The sequence below is a fragment of the Salvelinus sp. IW2-2015 genome, linkage group LG31, assembly GCF_002910315.2.
Source record: "Salvelinus sp. IW2-2015 linkage group LG31, ASM291031v2, whole genome shotgun sequence".
NCBI classification, from domain to species: Eukaryota; Metazoa; Chordata; class Actinopteri; order Salmoniformes; family Salmonidae; genus Salvelinus; species Salvelinus sp. IW2-2015.
In genome coordinates this window covers 10,888,384-10,906,220 of record NC_036870.1, presented here as the reverse complement: position 1 = coordinate 10,906,220, position 17,837 = coordinate 10,888,384, and the positions used below count along the sequence as shown (strand labels likewise).

Below are 17,837 nucleotides of genomic sequence, written 5' to 3'. Positions count from 1 at the left end.
CATTGAGCTCATTGGAGCYGTAGGTAAAAGCAATAGCACCATGGGAGAGGCCGTCTTGGGGGATTGAATTTCTCAGCCCGGTGATTTTGATTTCATTATGCACTTTACTTGATCAGCAAAGTCCCAAAGTATTGTAATCCCCCTATAGCAATGCCGATCACAACCTTGATGCAGTTACTGGTGCAATATCTAAATTGGCAGCACTTGTATAAGCTCCGGAGACATATGGTTAGCCAAGTCAATTGTGTGTGGCCCTAACGATATTACTCTGATCTCTCTCTCTCTCTCTCTCTCAATGTTGTCACTAGGGCTGGGAATTGCCAGGGACCTCACAATATGTTTTTATCACGATAGTTAGGGGCCGATACGATATGTATTGCGATTCTCACGATTCTATATGTATTCCGATTCGATACTGTGATTTTTATTATTGTGACTCGATGTTCCGAATATATTGCTCAACGTATGTGTGCTGCAGAGGGACAGGAGAGCCATGAGAAAACAGGTTAGCAAACGGACTGTGGAGAGGTTCTTGTTTCGAACAGACGGGTCTCCTCGCGGATCTTGTATTCCTATCAGCCATGTTGGCAGAATCCTTTGTGTGGGATTGAATGGGACTGCTGCACTGTCAGGTGTGCCYAGGTTGGCTTTGTGCAGGGAAGGTTGCTGAGAGTAAAGGTGAAAATAGACATGGTAACAGTCAACAGAGGCACGGGTAGACCATTCAGCCCAGGTGTGGGGAAACCCTGTTAGTTTTGGGCCAGAGTGTTGACGAGTTGTCAGTCATTATTCCACAGCAATTCATTTTAGTCAGTATTTGGATAGAATGTTGGCTCACCTGAATTTTCAGCTGTGCTTACGGTTTCTGACTAAATGGAAAAGCATGCGAGATGATTCTCAAATGTAATTGCAGGGGTAGTCTTTCCTCACTCACACCCAGCTGAGTGGTCAACATAGGGTCACTTTTAAATCATTTGATAATGGGGCACACCTTGAGCAGAAAGGGAGGACATTGACATTATACTGACCCTGTATAGAATGTCCACTTTGTACTTTCTGAATATTGTGTTTGTTTGATTATGGGGTTTTCACCTGCACTCTCCAAGGTTTTCTTTTTGTCACACAACACAATGCCACAGATGTCTCAAGTTGTGAGGGAGCGTGCAATTGGCATGCTGACTGCAGGAATGTCCACCAGAGCTGTTGCCAGAMAATTTAATGTMAATTTCTCTACCACAAGCCACCACCAATGTCATTTTAGGGATTTTGTCAGTACATCCAACCAGCCTCACAACCGCAGACCATGTGTAACCACGCCAGCCCAGGACCTCCACAGCCGGCTTCTTCACCTGCGGGATCATCTGAGACCAACGACCCATACAGCTGGTGAAACTGAGGAGTATTTCTGTCTGTAATAAAGCCCTTTTGTGGGGGGAAACTCATCTGATTGGCTGGGCCTGGCTCCCAAATGCACTGCACCCCTGCCCAGTCATGTGAAATCCATAGATTAGGGCTTAATTAGTATATTTCAGTTGACTGATTTCTTTACATGAACTGTAACTCAGTAAAATCATATATTTCTTTGCATATATACAGTACCAATCAAAAGTTAGGACACCAACTCATTCCAGCTTTCTTTTTTTTTCTTTTTTTACTATTTTCCACATTGCAGAATAATAGTGAAGACATCAAAACTATCAAATAACACATGAAATCATGTAGTAACCAAAAAAGTATTAGACAAATCAAAATATATTTGAGGTTCTTCAAAGTAGCCACCCTTTGCCTTGATAACAACTTTGCACACTCTTGGCATTCTCTCAACCAGCTTCATGAGATAGTCACCTGGAATGCATTTCAATTAACAGGTGTGCATTGTTAAAAGTGAATTTGTGGAATTTATTTCCTTAATGCGTTTGAGCCAATCAGTTGTGTTGCAGCCTCAGAATGTAGCTACAGCAAYAGAGGTGGGTTCGGAGTCAGCTTCACGGCCAAAAAATGTGACACGAATCGACGTTCCTACCTCCTCTCCCCGGCTGCGATCGATGAGGCAGGCAGGGGAAACCATGGGAACTGTCACCTCCTTATATCCCTCAGAGGAGGAGACGGTCACGGAGTCTTAGCACATCGATCCACAGGTGACAGGCCAACCATTGGGCTTAATGACAAAATACTCACAAAGCCGCTACTGCTGTGTAGAGCGCTGTGTAGACTGCTGCATAGCGTTAAGTGAAATTTGTATCTATGTTTTTGTGTTTTTTCCCCCCAATAACCCAAGGGGAGTTGCAACATCAATCCTCATTCATACTTGTTTCATGCTGGTCATATAATAGCACAGGTAGATGGAAAATGAGGAGACGGTATGAAAAGGACCGGCCTTTTGCCCAGGTTTCCATCTGGAGATTGTAAACGGAGTGCTTTGGATCATTTCTCAAGATGTCTTTCTACTGCAGTACAAGTGCCTGCCTTCTTGATAAGTGGCTAAGGCGCCGCTGCCGCTTGCAAGAAATGCCCAAGGACACTGACACCAGCTCTTAAAGACCATGGTTTCGTTTACTGCTCTTAAAATGGCGGGTTATGGATTTCTGAATAAACACCAGCCCACCTATTGAGGAGAGGCCACCGCTGAAGGTTAGAAGACACAAGCTCTGTCGATAACACTCAAGTTGCCATAGAAACGTCAAACTCCATWTAAATCCAAAGAGAAAGAGCGGAGGGAGGGTTTATGGAGGAGGATGAAGACATGGAGAGCGGCAAGAACGCAAAAGAGCAATGGGAGAAAGAYGAAAGAAGAGGGAAAGGCACTGTATAGCGATAAGGGGAAAGATGGCTTTCGATGCATGTGGCTAGATGAGATCWCGGGCCAGCAATGGTGGTGATAACAGGCACTTAGCTCTCACACTCTAGCACCTGGAGCTGTCCGATAATGCACCTCTATGCTGACACAGAACAGCACTGGAGGTCAAAGTATTGATTCCCCAGCAGCCGGCTGTCCAGGGAGAGAGTGACCGCAGAAGCCCAGCTCTGGGATGTCCTCACCACGGGCGCGACATGACCTTTTTCTCAAAGTGCCGCAGAAGGGGGACTGAGGGTATCCAATTGCTTCACACACACACACACACACACACACACACACACACACACACATACATGCGCACACACACACACACACACACACAAAGGCATACATCCACTCTGACACACACACCGTGAACACCAATCACTCTAAACCTTGCTAAAGTCTCAGGGCTAGTTGTTAGGTGGCATGCCCACCAGGGAGCAGAGCCCAGAAAGAAAAGCACTTCTGTGATTCAAAGCCCTCTCGCTTGGTAATCACTTCCATGTCTCACTGTTGCTTTCAACACCCCCCAATTATCGCTGTGTCAGCCGGTCCAGTCGAGTATTAGGGACACTAAAGACTGGCCTATTTTTAGAAGAAAGGGGGCCACAGCTTCTGTCCCTATGGGCTCACAGACACATGCCGAGAAACCGTGAAAGGAGACTTAATAGGAAAATAGAGCAATCTATGGACTCACACAAACACACACTTTGCTGTACACAAGGAGATACACACACACACACACACACTTTCTCACAAACAGCTTACTGTTCAGAGACGTGCACTCTCGGGAAGGTTGCAGAATCGGTCGTTTCAAGAGAATGAGAGCTTGTGTTATACCTGCGAGGACGGTCAATCTGTTCTATTTGTGATAGTTGTACTATTACCAACACTGTTTTATGGACTCGTGGTTAGAGGCTTGGCTGCGTACAGCAAGACAATGTCATCCTTTGTTGACAAAGTTCATATGGCCTAGATGAGACTGGTACAGTAGCTGGCTGTTCAGAGGAGGATCAATGTGTTTGGAACTGTCCTGGGATCAGAAGCCAGGGTGTTATGCTGTTCTGAGTACAGGGCGATCAAAGAAGTGGACCAAAGCAGCAGGCGGTAGGCTGAGATGAGAGGGGAAAAGCAAAGTAGCATGGGGATAGAAACAATAGTTCAAGACTGACGATTTGAGTTCAAGACTGACGATTCGAGTTCAAGAGACATGGAGGAATGATCCAAATAAGAAAGCGTGATGATTGAAGATAGGGAAGCAGAAGAAAGGGCGTTGGAAGAGAGAGCGAGTGGGGATGGAGAAAGATTGCAAAGAGAAGGGAGAAAGTGGAAAAAAATAGGGAGGGAGAGCGAGGGACCCTCCACTCCTGCTTCTGCTTTTCATCTCTCCCTGAAGAGGAGTGGGGGCCTATTTTAAACCCCTTCATCTGTCTAATCTGACGTTCATCTTTCGCCTCTTTTCTTTAGCCACCGTCGCTCGTTGTTCAGCGTCCTTGATTAAATTGAGAATCTCTTTCAAACAGTTTAATAACAGCGTCTTGCCCTTCCCCTGTTTTCTCACTGACAATCGAAGAGTTACTTTGATGCGATGCGAAAACAGTCCCCCCCCCCCCTTTTTATTTCCAATGTGGAATTAATTGTCTCTTCCCCAAACAAAGTTAATAGAATCYTAAAATGATAGCTCTGAATCATAGAGACTTGATCATTTCTTGAGCCCTGCTCTCTTAAAGCTGTATGTTCTTACATTTGCACGGAATACACTTTAGAGTTATGCCTCTAACTTGACCCTCTTGAGGGCAACCGGCACAGGCTTTCGACATATCAAACATATCAAATAAAAATAAACGTACCTCCTTCCTTCAGGCAACGTTGGCTCTTTCTTTCTGCTAGCTATTCGTTTGATGCAACCCCCCCCCTCCCCAAAGTGGTTCTGGCCTTGGAGCCGCCTGGGGAAATTCCACAGATGACGGCCAAGAGAGACGAGAAGGGCAGAAATAGAGTTTGCGGAGGGCAACGGAATGCGACGTTAAGACCACAAAGTGTGTTTCTAAGGGGCTTGATAACACAGGGCTTATGTTACCACTCCACCTCCCCTCTCACTGTACCCTATTGCCCTAAAGGCTACGCCCTCCGGTGCCGAAGAAATATGAATGGGAGTCAATGACTGATATGAATAGCATTGTGTTGGACACAGGTGGACACGCGCACACACACACACACACACACATACGCCTACGCATGCACACAGACACACATACGCATGCACTCAGAAACACACACACACACACAGCCAATGGATCCCCCATCCTTCATGAGCGATGGCTCTGCAGCTCTCTACTGCACACAAAGTAATGAGAACTTCAGGTCTGTGGAGCCCAGTGCATTTATCACATGCTCACACTTAATGGTCCCTCTGCCAAGGCTTAGCACCACGCCTGCTAGCCGCCCGCTACAAACAGGACTGTTTGTCTCCCACGGCTCTACAGCTGTGTGGACGCGTTTGTGTGTGTGGTTGGGAGTGTACTCTCATTGTTGATTAACACTTTCTCGCTCTTTCTGTGGTCTCTCTCCAATGCACTGCTTTCTTTCTCTCCTCATTTCATCCATCTCTCCCTCTCTCTCTCTCTCTCTCATTCTCCCCTCTCTTTTCTAGGAGAGAAGACTCTTTTGGTTTTTGTCCTTCAGCATGACACCAGGCAATGAAAGATGGCTGCTGGATTAGCTGTCATGATGAAAGCGTATCCCAGTTTTTCTCTCACGGTCCAGTGCCATGTTTCAAGGCACTCTATACTGAACAAAAATATAAATGCAACAATTTCAACGGTTTTACTGAGTTACAGTTCATATAAGGAAATCGGTCAATTTAAAGAAATGAAATAGGTCCTAATCTATGGATTTCACATGACTGGGCAGGGGCGCAGTCATGGGTGGGCCTGGGAGGGCATAGGCCCACCCACTGGGGAGCAATCAGGAGTTTTTCCCCACAAAATGACTTTATTACAAATACTATTATTATTAGAAATACTCAGTTTCATCAGCTGTCCGGGTGGCTGGTCTCAGACGATCCCGCAGGTGAAGAAGCTGGATGTGGAGGTCCTGGACTGGCGTGGTTACACGTGGTTTGCGGTTGTGAGGCGGGTTGGACGTACTGGCAAATTCTCTTAAACGACGTTGGTGGCTGCTTATGGTAGAGAAATTAACATTCAATTCTCTGGCAACAGCTCTGGTAGACATTTCTGCTATTCAGCATGTTAATTGCATGCTCCCTCAACRTGAGACATCATAGTGTTGTGTGACAAAACTGCACATTTTAGTGGTCTTTTATTGTCCCCAGCACAAGGTGCACCTGTGTAATGATCATGCTGTTTAATCAGCTTCTTGATATGCCACACCTGTCAGGTGGATGGATTATCTTGGCAAAGGAGAAATWTTCACTAACAGGGATGTGCACAACATTTGAGAMAAATAAGCTTTTTGTGCATATGGAGAATTTCTGCATTGCATAAATATTGCCAAATCAATGTATTCAATATTTAATAAAAAAGGAAACACCCCTCTCTGTGAAGGACTCTTAAGAGCAAGCATTCACACACAGTGAATGTCTTTGTTGTATATCAAGACAACTGAACAGAGATTTGTGCTATCCGTYGGCTGATCTCCACCAAATCCATTTTAGGCCTATTGAGCCAGAGGGATGATCTTGCTGAGGAACAGGCATTTTGACCTGGTTTTCCCCTCTCCTAGAAACCATTTGTGATAAACATCCTTTAACTTGCCATGCGTTTCGGTTAATAACATGCCAGACAGTACCCTGTCATGTCTGTAAGGTGCCATTACAATGTAAGAGCATACACAATGATTAAGTACTTCGTCGCGGCGTAAAGCGCCAGGAAGCGAGCAGGCGAGGCCGTGGCATTTTACGGTGCCTAGCGCTCTATTCAAAATGGAGGGCTTAAAAAGTGCACAGAATAGAGCCCATTGATTCATAACCTGTGAATTTACGCAGGCTGCGGTTAAAATGGAAAATCACTCGTACAAAGTGATCGATCTATTGTGTCAGGAGTATATCGGGAAGCGGTGAGCTCAGCTTTGTCCCAAATCCTCTCCTTTCTGCTTTACTACTTTATCCTGGAGGAAACCTAGTGTGGTCTATACAGATGTTTAATGCCACCTTTGGGATTCTCCGAAGCCTCTTTGTGGAAATACAGAACTACAGACTCGGCAATGGCTGGTCTTTGATTCCTCTATACTCTCCCCGCTCTCATCATTCTGTTAGATCAGTGGTCGGACCGTTTCTCTATTTTAATGTGTGGCAAAAAGTTAATATCTGTCTTTTGAAACAATGTATTTTCTGGCCTTCRCTCTTTCATCTCATGTTCACTAGATTTGGTTTCTTTGTACTCTCTCCCATTTTTGAAAAACAAGGCTATTTATTATCATCTTTGTAAGAGAACAGGCAAGTACCTCTGTTGCCAAGCACAAAAGCCTTCGGTTGTTAAGTGAGAAACACCAAACAAGCATGCCTGAGAGAGGGAAAACTGAGAAAATATGCATTTACAATCASTCAGTGTTTGTTCGAGCTTTGAGTGTTTATGAAAAACAGGGCGAGAGAGGGAGAGAATGGGAGAAAACGATAGGCCTGGTGTGAAAATAAAAACCGAGCCCTGTTGAGAAAAACAAAGAAATGGAGACCCAGGGAGAAAAACAAAGCACGCGCACAAGACACGACACAGACCTCACATTATCCTAAAACGATCCTGTCTGGGCCTGGCGGTTTCAGGTGTGCGTGATCGAGCTGACGCTGTGATGCTCGGAGGAAAACGCTGGCGCTCATCTTCAAAAGGCCTCCTAATGATCCCTGAGGGCTGCCCGGCTGTGAGAGGAAATGGAGGAATGAGCACAAAATGAGCCACAGCCCACCAAAGCCGCTGACCACTGGGATATTCCCAGGTCGRGCCAGGGTTCCGTGACYGATCTCATTTCTGCCGCCAAAGCAGATACTTGGATTTTGCCGAGTGGGTGGCYAGTGGCTAGGAGGAGATTGGCAGCTGACTTGCATAGCAAAGGGGCTAACCGTGTCCAATGGATCATCAGAGACCGGGGAAAGAGCAGTGCAACACACACAAACACACACGGAATTGAATACTGAGCTGTAACGCACACAGCTGCCAACTGCATCAATTCATACACAGCCACTGATCAAGCTTCATTCAGAAAGGTTACTCAAGTTCAACACGAGCAATGACCAGTACCATCTAATCAGTAATCCTGTGGAGAAAAAAATACTTTTTGTTTTACATAGAACACGCAGCCATTGATGTGTGCTACGGACAACATTGATTTCTCTGAGCCCAAACAACGTGCTCGTAAGCAGAAACGTATGCAATGCCATCAGTTATTTTAATGACCACTCGTAACGCAACTGATGATGTGCATTTAGATGACATCAGAGGGCATGTGTACTTGATTTGTTTCATTTTTCAGGCTCAGGTTCATTCAACCCATCGTAAACCYGACCCATGCAGTGTACAAATGTTCAACCTGATTTTTATATGCCTGGATCTTTCAGTCAATATATCAATGCCACACTTGCTTTTTGGTGCACTTGGGGTTTACAGGTCCCAGTGGAGTTGTAAAAGTGTATTTGAATGTTTGCCAAGCTTCACACACACACAGAGTACTTATTTGCTGTGTGCGTGTTTGATCAGCCCTGAGTGTAATATGTTAATGCTTGCTTTTGATTGTTTCACTGATAATATTCTCAACCTTTCACAGGGCGTTACGCTAATTTAGCGAAATGTTTCGACGTGCCCGCACATACAGGATGAGATAAGCTTACTTGAAATCTTTGGGAACAGACTAAAACTCCTCTTCAGGCTCTGCAAATACTGGAAATATCAGTTGAAAGTACCAGCGCTGGTTCTGTGTCATCAAGCTCCATTTCCTATTTGATGATGAAATGATAGTAGATCATCAGAGTCCACATACTCCGTAAGAGTTTGTTGCTAACATCGTCATGCCATTGCTATCCTTGCTATCCTTCCTATCCCTTCATTCATGCTCTCTGCCAGTTGATCTGGCCGTTCCAAGGCAATTTTTTTGCCTTCAACACACCCTGTCTCCGATCAGCCACGGTGTCTGCCAGGGTTTCGTAAGGTTCAGCCATGTTAGCYGCCACCAGCACCATTAGGGGCCAACCACAGCTTTTCACGGAACCTTTAGGCTGTTGAAAGATTTCCTTGGACAGGGGCTGCCCACCACAAGGAACTAGAGGCAAGGGAAATCCACCAGTACGTATTAGAAGATTACGTTGTCTTGTCACATGACACTGAGATTTGTCTTTCCGCTTCATCCCAACTATTACTTTGTGAAAAAACATTTCTCTTGACCAGTGGTTGGAACCGGTTGAGGGAACAGAACTGAAAACCGGAAAATTACGAAATTGTTTGAGGAACAGAATGAGAACAAAAGTGATCTATACTGTTCTGGAACAGAACCGTTATTTTATAAGCATGGGAATCGGTTAAAAATGTTTTATGTTCCGGGCATTTTTTTTGTTTTTTACAGTCCCACAAAAAAACACAACAAAACGCTTATGCTAAGCCCTCTGTCACTGAGAAACATGTTACAGTGTCTAAATGCCAGCTGGAAATCTTTGCTAGTGTGTGTATGCTACCTGCAACTCCCCCTCTGAAGCATTTTTAATTAGAGAAGAATGGATAGATTTTTTAAATYCTAGTTAATTAAGGATACTATAGTTATTACGTTTCACATTGGATTTATTAACTACAAAAAGGTAAAAGTATTTTTAATTCTGTTGCCGCTCTGCACACACAAGCTTGTTAGCTAGCTAAGCCTCCTCCACCCTATCTCGCTCTCTCCTCACCCGCAAATGTTTTGTTGCATCCCGAGCTGTACACTTGTCTGTCCATCACTCATATAAACAACTAGGCTATAGCTTGCCCGCTTCATAGCAAGCTGCTCTATCCGCACTGATTGGTGAAGTAATTTAATGTCAAGTTTAATGTCAAAAAWATATATATTTTATATTTGAGGTTCAAAAAGGGACAGAAAGGAACGATATTAAGCCAATTGAAAGCCAATGATTACTTTAAGCCTCAAGGTGGTCTTTCCAACCAGTGATAGTGACAGGTATGCTGTTTACGGTACCCTCAAGCTGTCCCTCTCCCACTTAAGATTACCTACTTAAGCCCTGATCACCACAAATCAGCTGTAAGATTTACCTTACGCATGTAGTTTTTCCGCAAGGTCTATAAGCCAATATTGGCAAAGCCCCCCTTTCTCCTTCCATTGCTCCTGCATTGAAAGAACATTTCACCCCCTCAACTCACTACAACCTAGAGTTCCCAGAAATTATGTTACAAGATGCTTTTTTRCCAAGTCCACTCAAGCAGTGAAGAGTTAGTCTTGGTGTTGTACTTACAGAAKCTCGTTGTGGACCCTCTAGGTGTAGAAAGCATTGCGTGTCCCGAGGGGGCTGTGTTTACGCTAGCTTAGATACGTGGCTTGTTCTCGAGAGTTTGTAGAGTTAGAAAAACTGCAGATGAGGAATGAATAGCGATTAAGTAGGTACGTGGGAAATGAATGTTGGCTGTCCTAGCAGGGAGTCATCTAATGCAGTATGGAATGACACCCGCCAGTGGCAAGCAAGTCAAATAGGAAGACTGCCTTTACCGAACCAAGTTTATTTTTGCCGGATGCATAGTTCAAACTTGTCTCTTCCCATCTCTAACAGACTCACAAATGCRGTGAATCCTTCTTGTAAGATGATGCCCTCCTCTACTATAATTTTTTTGCCCTTGACTTCAAACCAGGGGTAACCCCCAGTCTTCGCAGTTACATGGGACGCAAATGAGAGGAAATTAAGCAATTCACTTAACTCTAAGTCTCTAGATCTAATAACAAACATGAGGGCAGCYACCCGTGTTGTAGATTGAAGACTCTGTTTGTCCGTGGGTCATTGTAACCCTTTTCAACCATGGCACCGGTGTAGTCTGTGGGAAACGATCCTTTATATATTCCCCAATTCCGTAGTTTTCTCACAGTGCCCGAGTACAGTCCAAAATAAATACAAAAATAAGAGTGAGGAAAAAGTTGGACTGGTCTCTCGATATAAATGACACTCTGAGGATCCACATTCCCATGCATTGACACAAACCAAAAGTGCAGAGGAGGTTTTGGAACTATGTAGTACATAACAGAGATTATGTGTTTAGGTAATTGTGGTGTAGAAGCTGGCGGACGCGTGTGGAGGGATTTTCATGGACCGTAATCAGTCTCAGCTGAAGTGAGGTTTTCCCCGATCGCTCCAAAACCTCAGGCGTACGCCGGTGACCGCAGAGAGAGGGTTGAGAAGTTGAACGGTACGGTAACTGACACCCACGCCTCTTGTGGAATTTTAGGGGGAGAGCTAGATCTCTTCTTTTAAAGCCTGAACATCTTTCCAGAATAGTTAATTCCTGCTATTGGTCTCCTTTCCACACAGGGGAGCTAACTTCTTGCTTAAACAGAAGAACCTCAAGTTGCACAGTGGACAGTGAAGCTAACAATGTGACTTTCTACTCCAACATTTCTACTCCAAATGTTTCATACGAGGCGGCAGTACAGAACGTCACCTTTTTATTTGAGGGTATTTTCATACATGCCTGTTTTACCGTTTAGGAATGAAAGCACTTCATGTATCTAGTCTCCCCATTTGTCATAAGTATTTGGACAAATTAACTTAGTGTGTTAAAGTAATCAAAAGTTGAGTGTTTGGTCCCATATTCTACATCAAGCTTGTGACTCTGCAGACTCGTTGGATGCCAGTTACTATTGAGAAAACAACCCAAAACGAACGGCAAATGGATCCAACGACTCTGTAGAGTCACAAGGTTGATGTAGTCATTGCGTGCTAAGAATATGGGACCAAAACCTAAACTTTTGATAGATTCTTCCATGTCTGGTGACTGGTCTTTATACATTTACAACACTTAGCATAGCAAACGGAAGCAAACCTCTTAAATCAATCCAAGATGGCTTCAGTCGTCTCCTGTTGCAGTTTCATACAGTACTTTTGAWCTTTTGCCTCTTGACAGGAAATGTCCCCCACGGTTGTGACTACCACAACCCAGGCAGGRGCCACCACAATAGAGAACAAGTTGAAGAGCTAGAGTGAGTTTTTGTCTCCGGGGTCGTTTGTCTCCCAGCTGGGAGCTCTTAGCAGAGCTGTAACAACCACTCTATTGGAGAAGATGGGAATGTTTGTTCTCACTTTTAGCTCCTCTACTCACTAGTGAGGTAAGCTGAAGGTGGACTGAAAGCAGCTGGGCCTTAGCTCACAGTCATACAATATGACCTTGGTTTGCCCAGAAAAAAAAAGACAACATTGTTTCATTTGTTCTATTATATTGTTCTGGAAACAAACTTTCTGGAAACAAACTTTCCAGACTGTGCAGTTACAACATTACCCGTTTTCATGTGTCGTGCTGATTGTGCTAGTCAGTGGGGGAAGTTTTGAACTCTTCCCCTCTTTGTGTAATATGATCACAAAAATTACCTCAGACTTTCCCATGTTACTTCCTCCAAACATCGATTGAATGACAACACAGGTTGCCTCATTCATGTATCTTCAGTCTGACTGTAGAGGAGAAGTAGGTTGTGCGTGTCTGAGTGGGTGTAATCCTTTAGAGCAGAGGCTACTGCGAGCCACAACGTAAACACGACTAGACGCTAATGCTAATCCTTATCATTTATAGCCGGGGGGGGCCATGACTGGCTGACCTCGCGGCTAAGCACAGCACCTGCACGGAATCTAAACTAGGATGGCGTAGGCTAATTGATATTGATGGCGAGAGCTCCTGTTTGTTGACTTTTGGAGGGCAGTTAGTTAGCGCGGCAAGCTAACATCCTGTCTCTAGCGTAGCGTTTCCCAAACTCAGTCCTCAAGACCCCAAGGGGTGCACGTTTTGGTTACACAGCTGATTAAGCTTGATCATTTTTTTAATCAGCTGTGTAGTGCTTGGGCAAAAACACTAAACATGCCCCCCTTGGGTTCCTGAGGACCGAGTTTTGGAAACCCTGCTCTAGCGAGTCAGTGGAGACATGCCTAGCTTAAGGATGTATGTCCCCTTGCTAGCAACATTCCTCACAGCATTCCTCACGAAAGAGTCAGAGGGTCAGGATTTTAGAATGTTAACCTAGTAATGTATGATATTGTAGTGAATCTAGATCTTGCTCTGTGTAATCCACTTGGTTTATCAACTTGATGCAGCCGTTACAATATGAAACGTTTCCTGTGAGCTAATGTGGAACATTATAAAAATGAGTCAAACAACTTCAATGAAACTATCAATTGACTCGTTCAGAATGTAGATCGTCACGTCTCTAMGGTCCATTGGACTGACGTGTATCGTGTCTCAGACAGAATGACCTTTCCCGCCAGAAGCTCCCTCTTGTCATCGCTCTGGCTGTGTGTGTTAGCGCTGTATGTTAGTACTCTAAAGAGGCAGATGTTGACGTTGGCTGCCGTTAAGACCATCTGGGTTCCAGCTCGAACCGTTCGTTCCTCATTGATATTGTTTTGACGAAAGCAGACAGCTTGAAGTCGGTCATTAATATTTCTGACCAAAACTGGCTGGTGTCAGTCTGACCTTGGAMAATTTTTTATTTATTAGTGTTTAACGTTTAGTTTTACGCATTCTGGACTGCTGCCGGTGTCATGAGTTGATAGACCAGAACATGGAGACAATCACGTGAATCAATTGTCCAGTGTGATTTTATTTTTGTGCATTGCTTTCAAAAATTGTAATGAAGAATACATTTTGTTATGCTCGCAGATTTGTGTTGRCATTAGATGCCATTAGGCTATGATGAATCATAACTGTAGCTTTTTGWTTAGATAATGCAAGCAGAAAATGCCTCTTGTCCTGAAATTGTATCATTCAATTAATAGACATCGGCTCCTGAATAAATGTTCTTTAAATCAAATCGATTAATTTGCGWAGATCACTAGCCAATTGAGAAAAGGTCCTAAGTTGAGCAATTACAGATTTGGCATGACATGTCCATGAAATAGGTTGACATGTATAGTCAAACAGAGTGTGTATTCTATGACCCCTTTTCATCTGACTGAACTTAATTCCTTTCTTCTCCYTCCATATTTCCCTCCACAGACCGTGCTCCCTTGGATCGGAGCCCCACACCATGACTTGCTGAAGCCGTCTTTGCTGCTACCCAACCCCCTTCTCCTCATTCAAGATGGTCCCTCCGAAATGGATGAGGAGGCGTCTCCTGCTGGCGGCCCTCACACTCACTTCRTGTCTACTGTTCGCCATGGCCACGCCCTTCCCCAAGGACCTGGAGCCAATCAACGTTGTCGGATGGGAGCGTGAGTAGCCCCACCAGCCCCCTGATTGGCTTAGAGTGATTTAAAAGGCCAAGTGGTGCCATGTTGCATATTTTTCCTCTGTGATATAAGGGGATTKATTTAGTAGCACGGGACTGGTAGTTAGAGTGCACTAATATGATGTGACGTATAAATCTACCCCAGAGTTAGCGGAGGAKGATTGCTGTGATATTTGTCACCAGCAGCACGCAAGGAAACCGATAGTCTATCTGCGTGGCCTAAGGCAGGCTCAGAGCCCTAATGCTACCTTGTTAATACATTGATGAGCCGAAGTCAGGCTGTAGAGTTGGCCTGCACGGGAGATGAGTTTGGAGGGATGGTCTTGTGCAAATGAAACCCAAGATTAGATTAAGCAAAGATGTGCACTCAAAATGGCCATCATTGGATTTGTGGGTGTTGGGCACAGTTTTCCCACAGTTCTCTAACTATATGTGGGTCTATCGGCTCCAGGAGGTATGGTTTACATYATAGTTAATGAGCCGGACAGGTTCCATACATTATTGGTGTGAGAAAGGTGGATAAAGAGAAGCGAAGGAGAAAGTGTCGCTGAGGGGCTGTCATTGGCACAGTGGCATTAGAAAGGAGTCGGTTTGCGCGGTCAACAGCTTCAAATCGCGGAAAGAGAGGTTCCGATATGCACAAATCAAAGTCGAGGAGAAATGTCAGCTCTTATTTGCCGGATGTAGTAGCTATAACACACCTTGAAACCGATTTGACTACGGATATATCTCCTGACATATCGGACAGTGGAAATGACAGCATCAGACCTATCTACACAAACTGGGAGTGAGAGTGGACTTCTCAAGGGCATTTTGTTTAGTGTTGGAGCATATTCGGCTCCTCACTCTGCATGTTGCGGGTTAGCGTCGCCTTTGCCATCGACGAAATGCCAACAGTCTTATCATTTAATGAACACTTTTGCCTCTTCATCATATTTGCTGTTGTGTTGTCCAAACAAAGCCTTTCGACAGAAGTTTAATCTTACGGCTACAGTATGTGCTTTAATAATTGCCATTTATGAAAATGAKTTGCGCCAGAACTAGAGTAGCAGACACTTTATCTTGGCTCACTCATCCCGAGCCAAATAAACTATGGATCTATCAAACCTTCATCTACCCTTCAGCAGGGTTGTGTTCATTAGGCACCAATCGGAAGAAAACAGACAATAAAAACAGGGATTTGCCCAATAAGAAGCGCTCATGTTTTCAAAAATGTTATGTTGCGTGCCTTAATGAACAAGACTCAGGACTGGACACAAATGGCGAGAGCGMGGACTAGCAGAGGTTTCTGTTCATTACCTTCCCTCCAGTCTGACCTTTAGAAACAAGCAGGGCTCCTGAACCTGGATCCAGTCCACACTAAGAATAGGACATGACTAGAATGGAAAGAGTCTGACCAGAGAGTGACTGGTTTAGTTTAGCTACTGCAAATCTACGCCATATCTGTTTATTGCCACTAGCAACMGAAAATCCAACAAATACTACAGTATTAAAGATTTAAATACCATAACAGTTGTGGTCATGAATTGGACAAGTCTTTATGTATGTGATAATTCAACTATTCTTTATATTATAATTTTCTCTRTTTGTAGACTCCTACCTATACCCAGGGTTCCAGGGGCTGGTGTCGGACAACGACACAGCCAGACTAGGCCTGGACTTCCAGAGGATGCTGAGGATCAATCACATACTCTACATCGCTGCCAGGTCAGTCAGCCAATCCACTGCCTCRGTTCTGGTCCACATGTTAACAATCGCAACCAATTAAACATCACAACCAGACTAACCAATSTAGGGTCTGTTTCTCGGACACTGTAGCATTTTCAATGGAGAATCCGGGAAACCAACCCTCGGTTTGCCTTTATTTATGAGACTGTAACAGCACACCATGACACTAAATCTTAGTCTTTACCCCACAGGGACCATGTCTTTGCAGTAAACCTGACCACAGCTGGTGACGACTTCGTCCCCCAGCTGGTAAGTTACGTAATCAAACAGACAATCAAARCTCACATGGCTATGCAAGATGGAATACAACATAGAAAACTAAACAGGAAATAACATGGCCATGTGGTTTATTACTGCACACTTTTGATCTGCTTGTTCTCTTCTAAACACAAAGTACCCATAATTTATTTGCAACATKAATAATATTTGTTTGTAGAAGTACCACAGCTTGGCTTCTAGTGAGTTTTCCWCACTAATGGACTTGACTGCAAACAATGYCCCTRAGCTTGGCTGCTCCCCCAGCTACCTCCCCCTCTGTTTAACATGAAAGACCACAGTGGAGAACCCTCGAGCGTAACCCCAATATGGCAGAGGTCCAGTAGTTATACCCAGAAGCCCCTTTTCATATCAGCTTCCCAGAATCCCCTGCTGTTGACGGGGCGGCGAAGTCAAGCGARGCTCTCGGCAGGCAGACCCCAAAGGTCACAGAGAGGCCTCTGACAGGCTATGGCCACACGAGCACATTCTGTGATTGCGTKGGTCTCTTTCATTGAACTCTGGGTGTGGTGGGGTTTTCTCTAGAGRATGGGGTCATATTTAGTCCCCACCCCTTTCATGTATTGCAGAAGCTCACATGGAGGTCCAAGGATGTGGCCAAGTGTACCGTGAGGGGTAGAAACAGTGTGAGTATCTATCACCATGTTCCTTGTGTGTCTACTTTGAGGTCAGGAGAGAAACTCTCCCTAGCAACATAAGTGCACCCTATAACATAATTGGATGGTTTCAAGGCTCCATAATTGTATTTGTGAATTGTTGTGATACCTAGTAATGCCTGAGTGCTACTTTAACTATGTATCCTGTGTTTTTCTTTTCCAGGATGAGTGCTACAACTATGTCAAAGTGCTGGTACCGCGGAACGATGAGACCCTGTTTGCTTGCGGCACCAATGCCTTCAACCCCACCTGCCGCAACTACAAGGTGTGTGTGTGTGTGTGTGTGTGTGTGTGTGTGTGAGTCTAGGTGGGGATGTGTGCTGTTCATTTCTTTCTTTCATCAAACCTTTAGATTCAAGAGAGCCATGATTGACGTTTGTTAATGTCACTCCAATTAGAAGGCTGTGATTGCTGATTTGCGGGCATGCAGAGACAACGAGCTAGTCATTATCACAATGCCACAATTTGAGTCTTCGTTCACCCCCTTTTTTTGCTAAGCCTTTTGTGTGTTCAGTCCTCTTGCATTGACAAGGTATAATTGCTACCCGGGCAGTCGGTTTGCACTTCGAAATGATGTCAATGTAGACTGACTTAGTTTTCATCACTCATTACTTTTTATAATAAAAGTCAGAGCCATGCTTAATTCTTCACTACTTTTTACAATATGGCTGTAAGAATTCACCTGTGTTTTTTGCATACAATACAATTGGCATACATAAAATAGTGAGATTGTTGAAAAGCCAAGAAAGATGACTTGTCTTGTCATTTAGCATTAGAAACGAGATGTAATTACAGCTCATTGAAGGCAGTGAGGTGAAGCCAATCAGACAGATGTTGTTTTGTTTTCCCTAGCACTGTGTGTGTGTGTGTGTGTGCTGTCTCTTATACACATCTAGACCAGGAGGTATGGTTTACATAATAGTTAATGAGCC

At 44.4% G+C, this 17,837-nt stretch overlaps 1 protein-coding gene across 4 annotated transcripts in view; it reads left to right on the top strand.

Moving 5' to 3' along the window:
• The window catches only part of LOC111955939 (semaphorin-6D-like), a 102,267-nt gene that overhangs the window by 54,642 nt on the left and 29,788 nt on the right, over nucleotides 1-17,837 (top strand). For 3 of the 4 annotated variants that reach the window (XM_070436283.1, XM_023976327.3, XM_070436281.1), the window contains 5 exons: nucleotides 14,014-14,228; nucleotides 15,838-15,952; nucleotides 16,165-16,222; nucleotides 16,819-16,875; nucleotides 17,069-17,170. In XM_070436283.1, the coding sequence (XP_070292384.1) occupies nucleotides 14,099-14,228; nucleotides 15,838-15,952; nucleotides 16,165-16,222; nucleotides 16,819-16,875; nucleotides 17,069-17,170 (462 nt within the window). In that variant the 5' untranslated portion in view covers nucleotides 14,014-14,098. Of the gene's footprint in view, nucleotides 1-11,915; nucleotides 12,014-14,013; nucleotides 14,229-15,837; nucleotides 15,953-16,164; nucleotides 16,223-16,818; nucleotides 16,876-17,068; nucleotides 17,171-17,837 lie in introns of those variants that run through there. The other variant, XM_070436282.1, reaches the window with a different exon arrangement.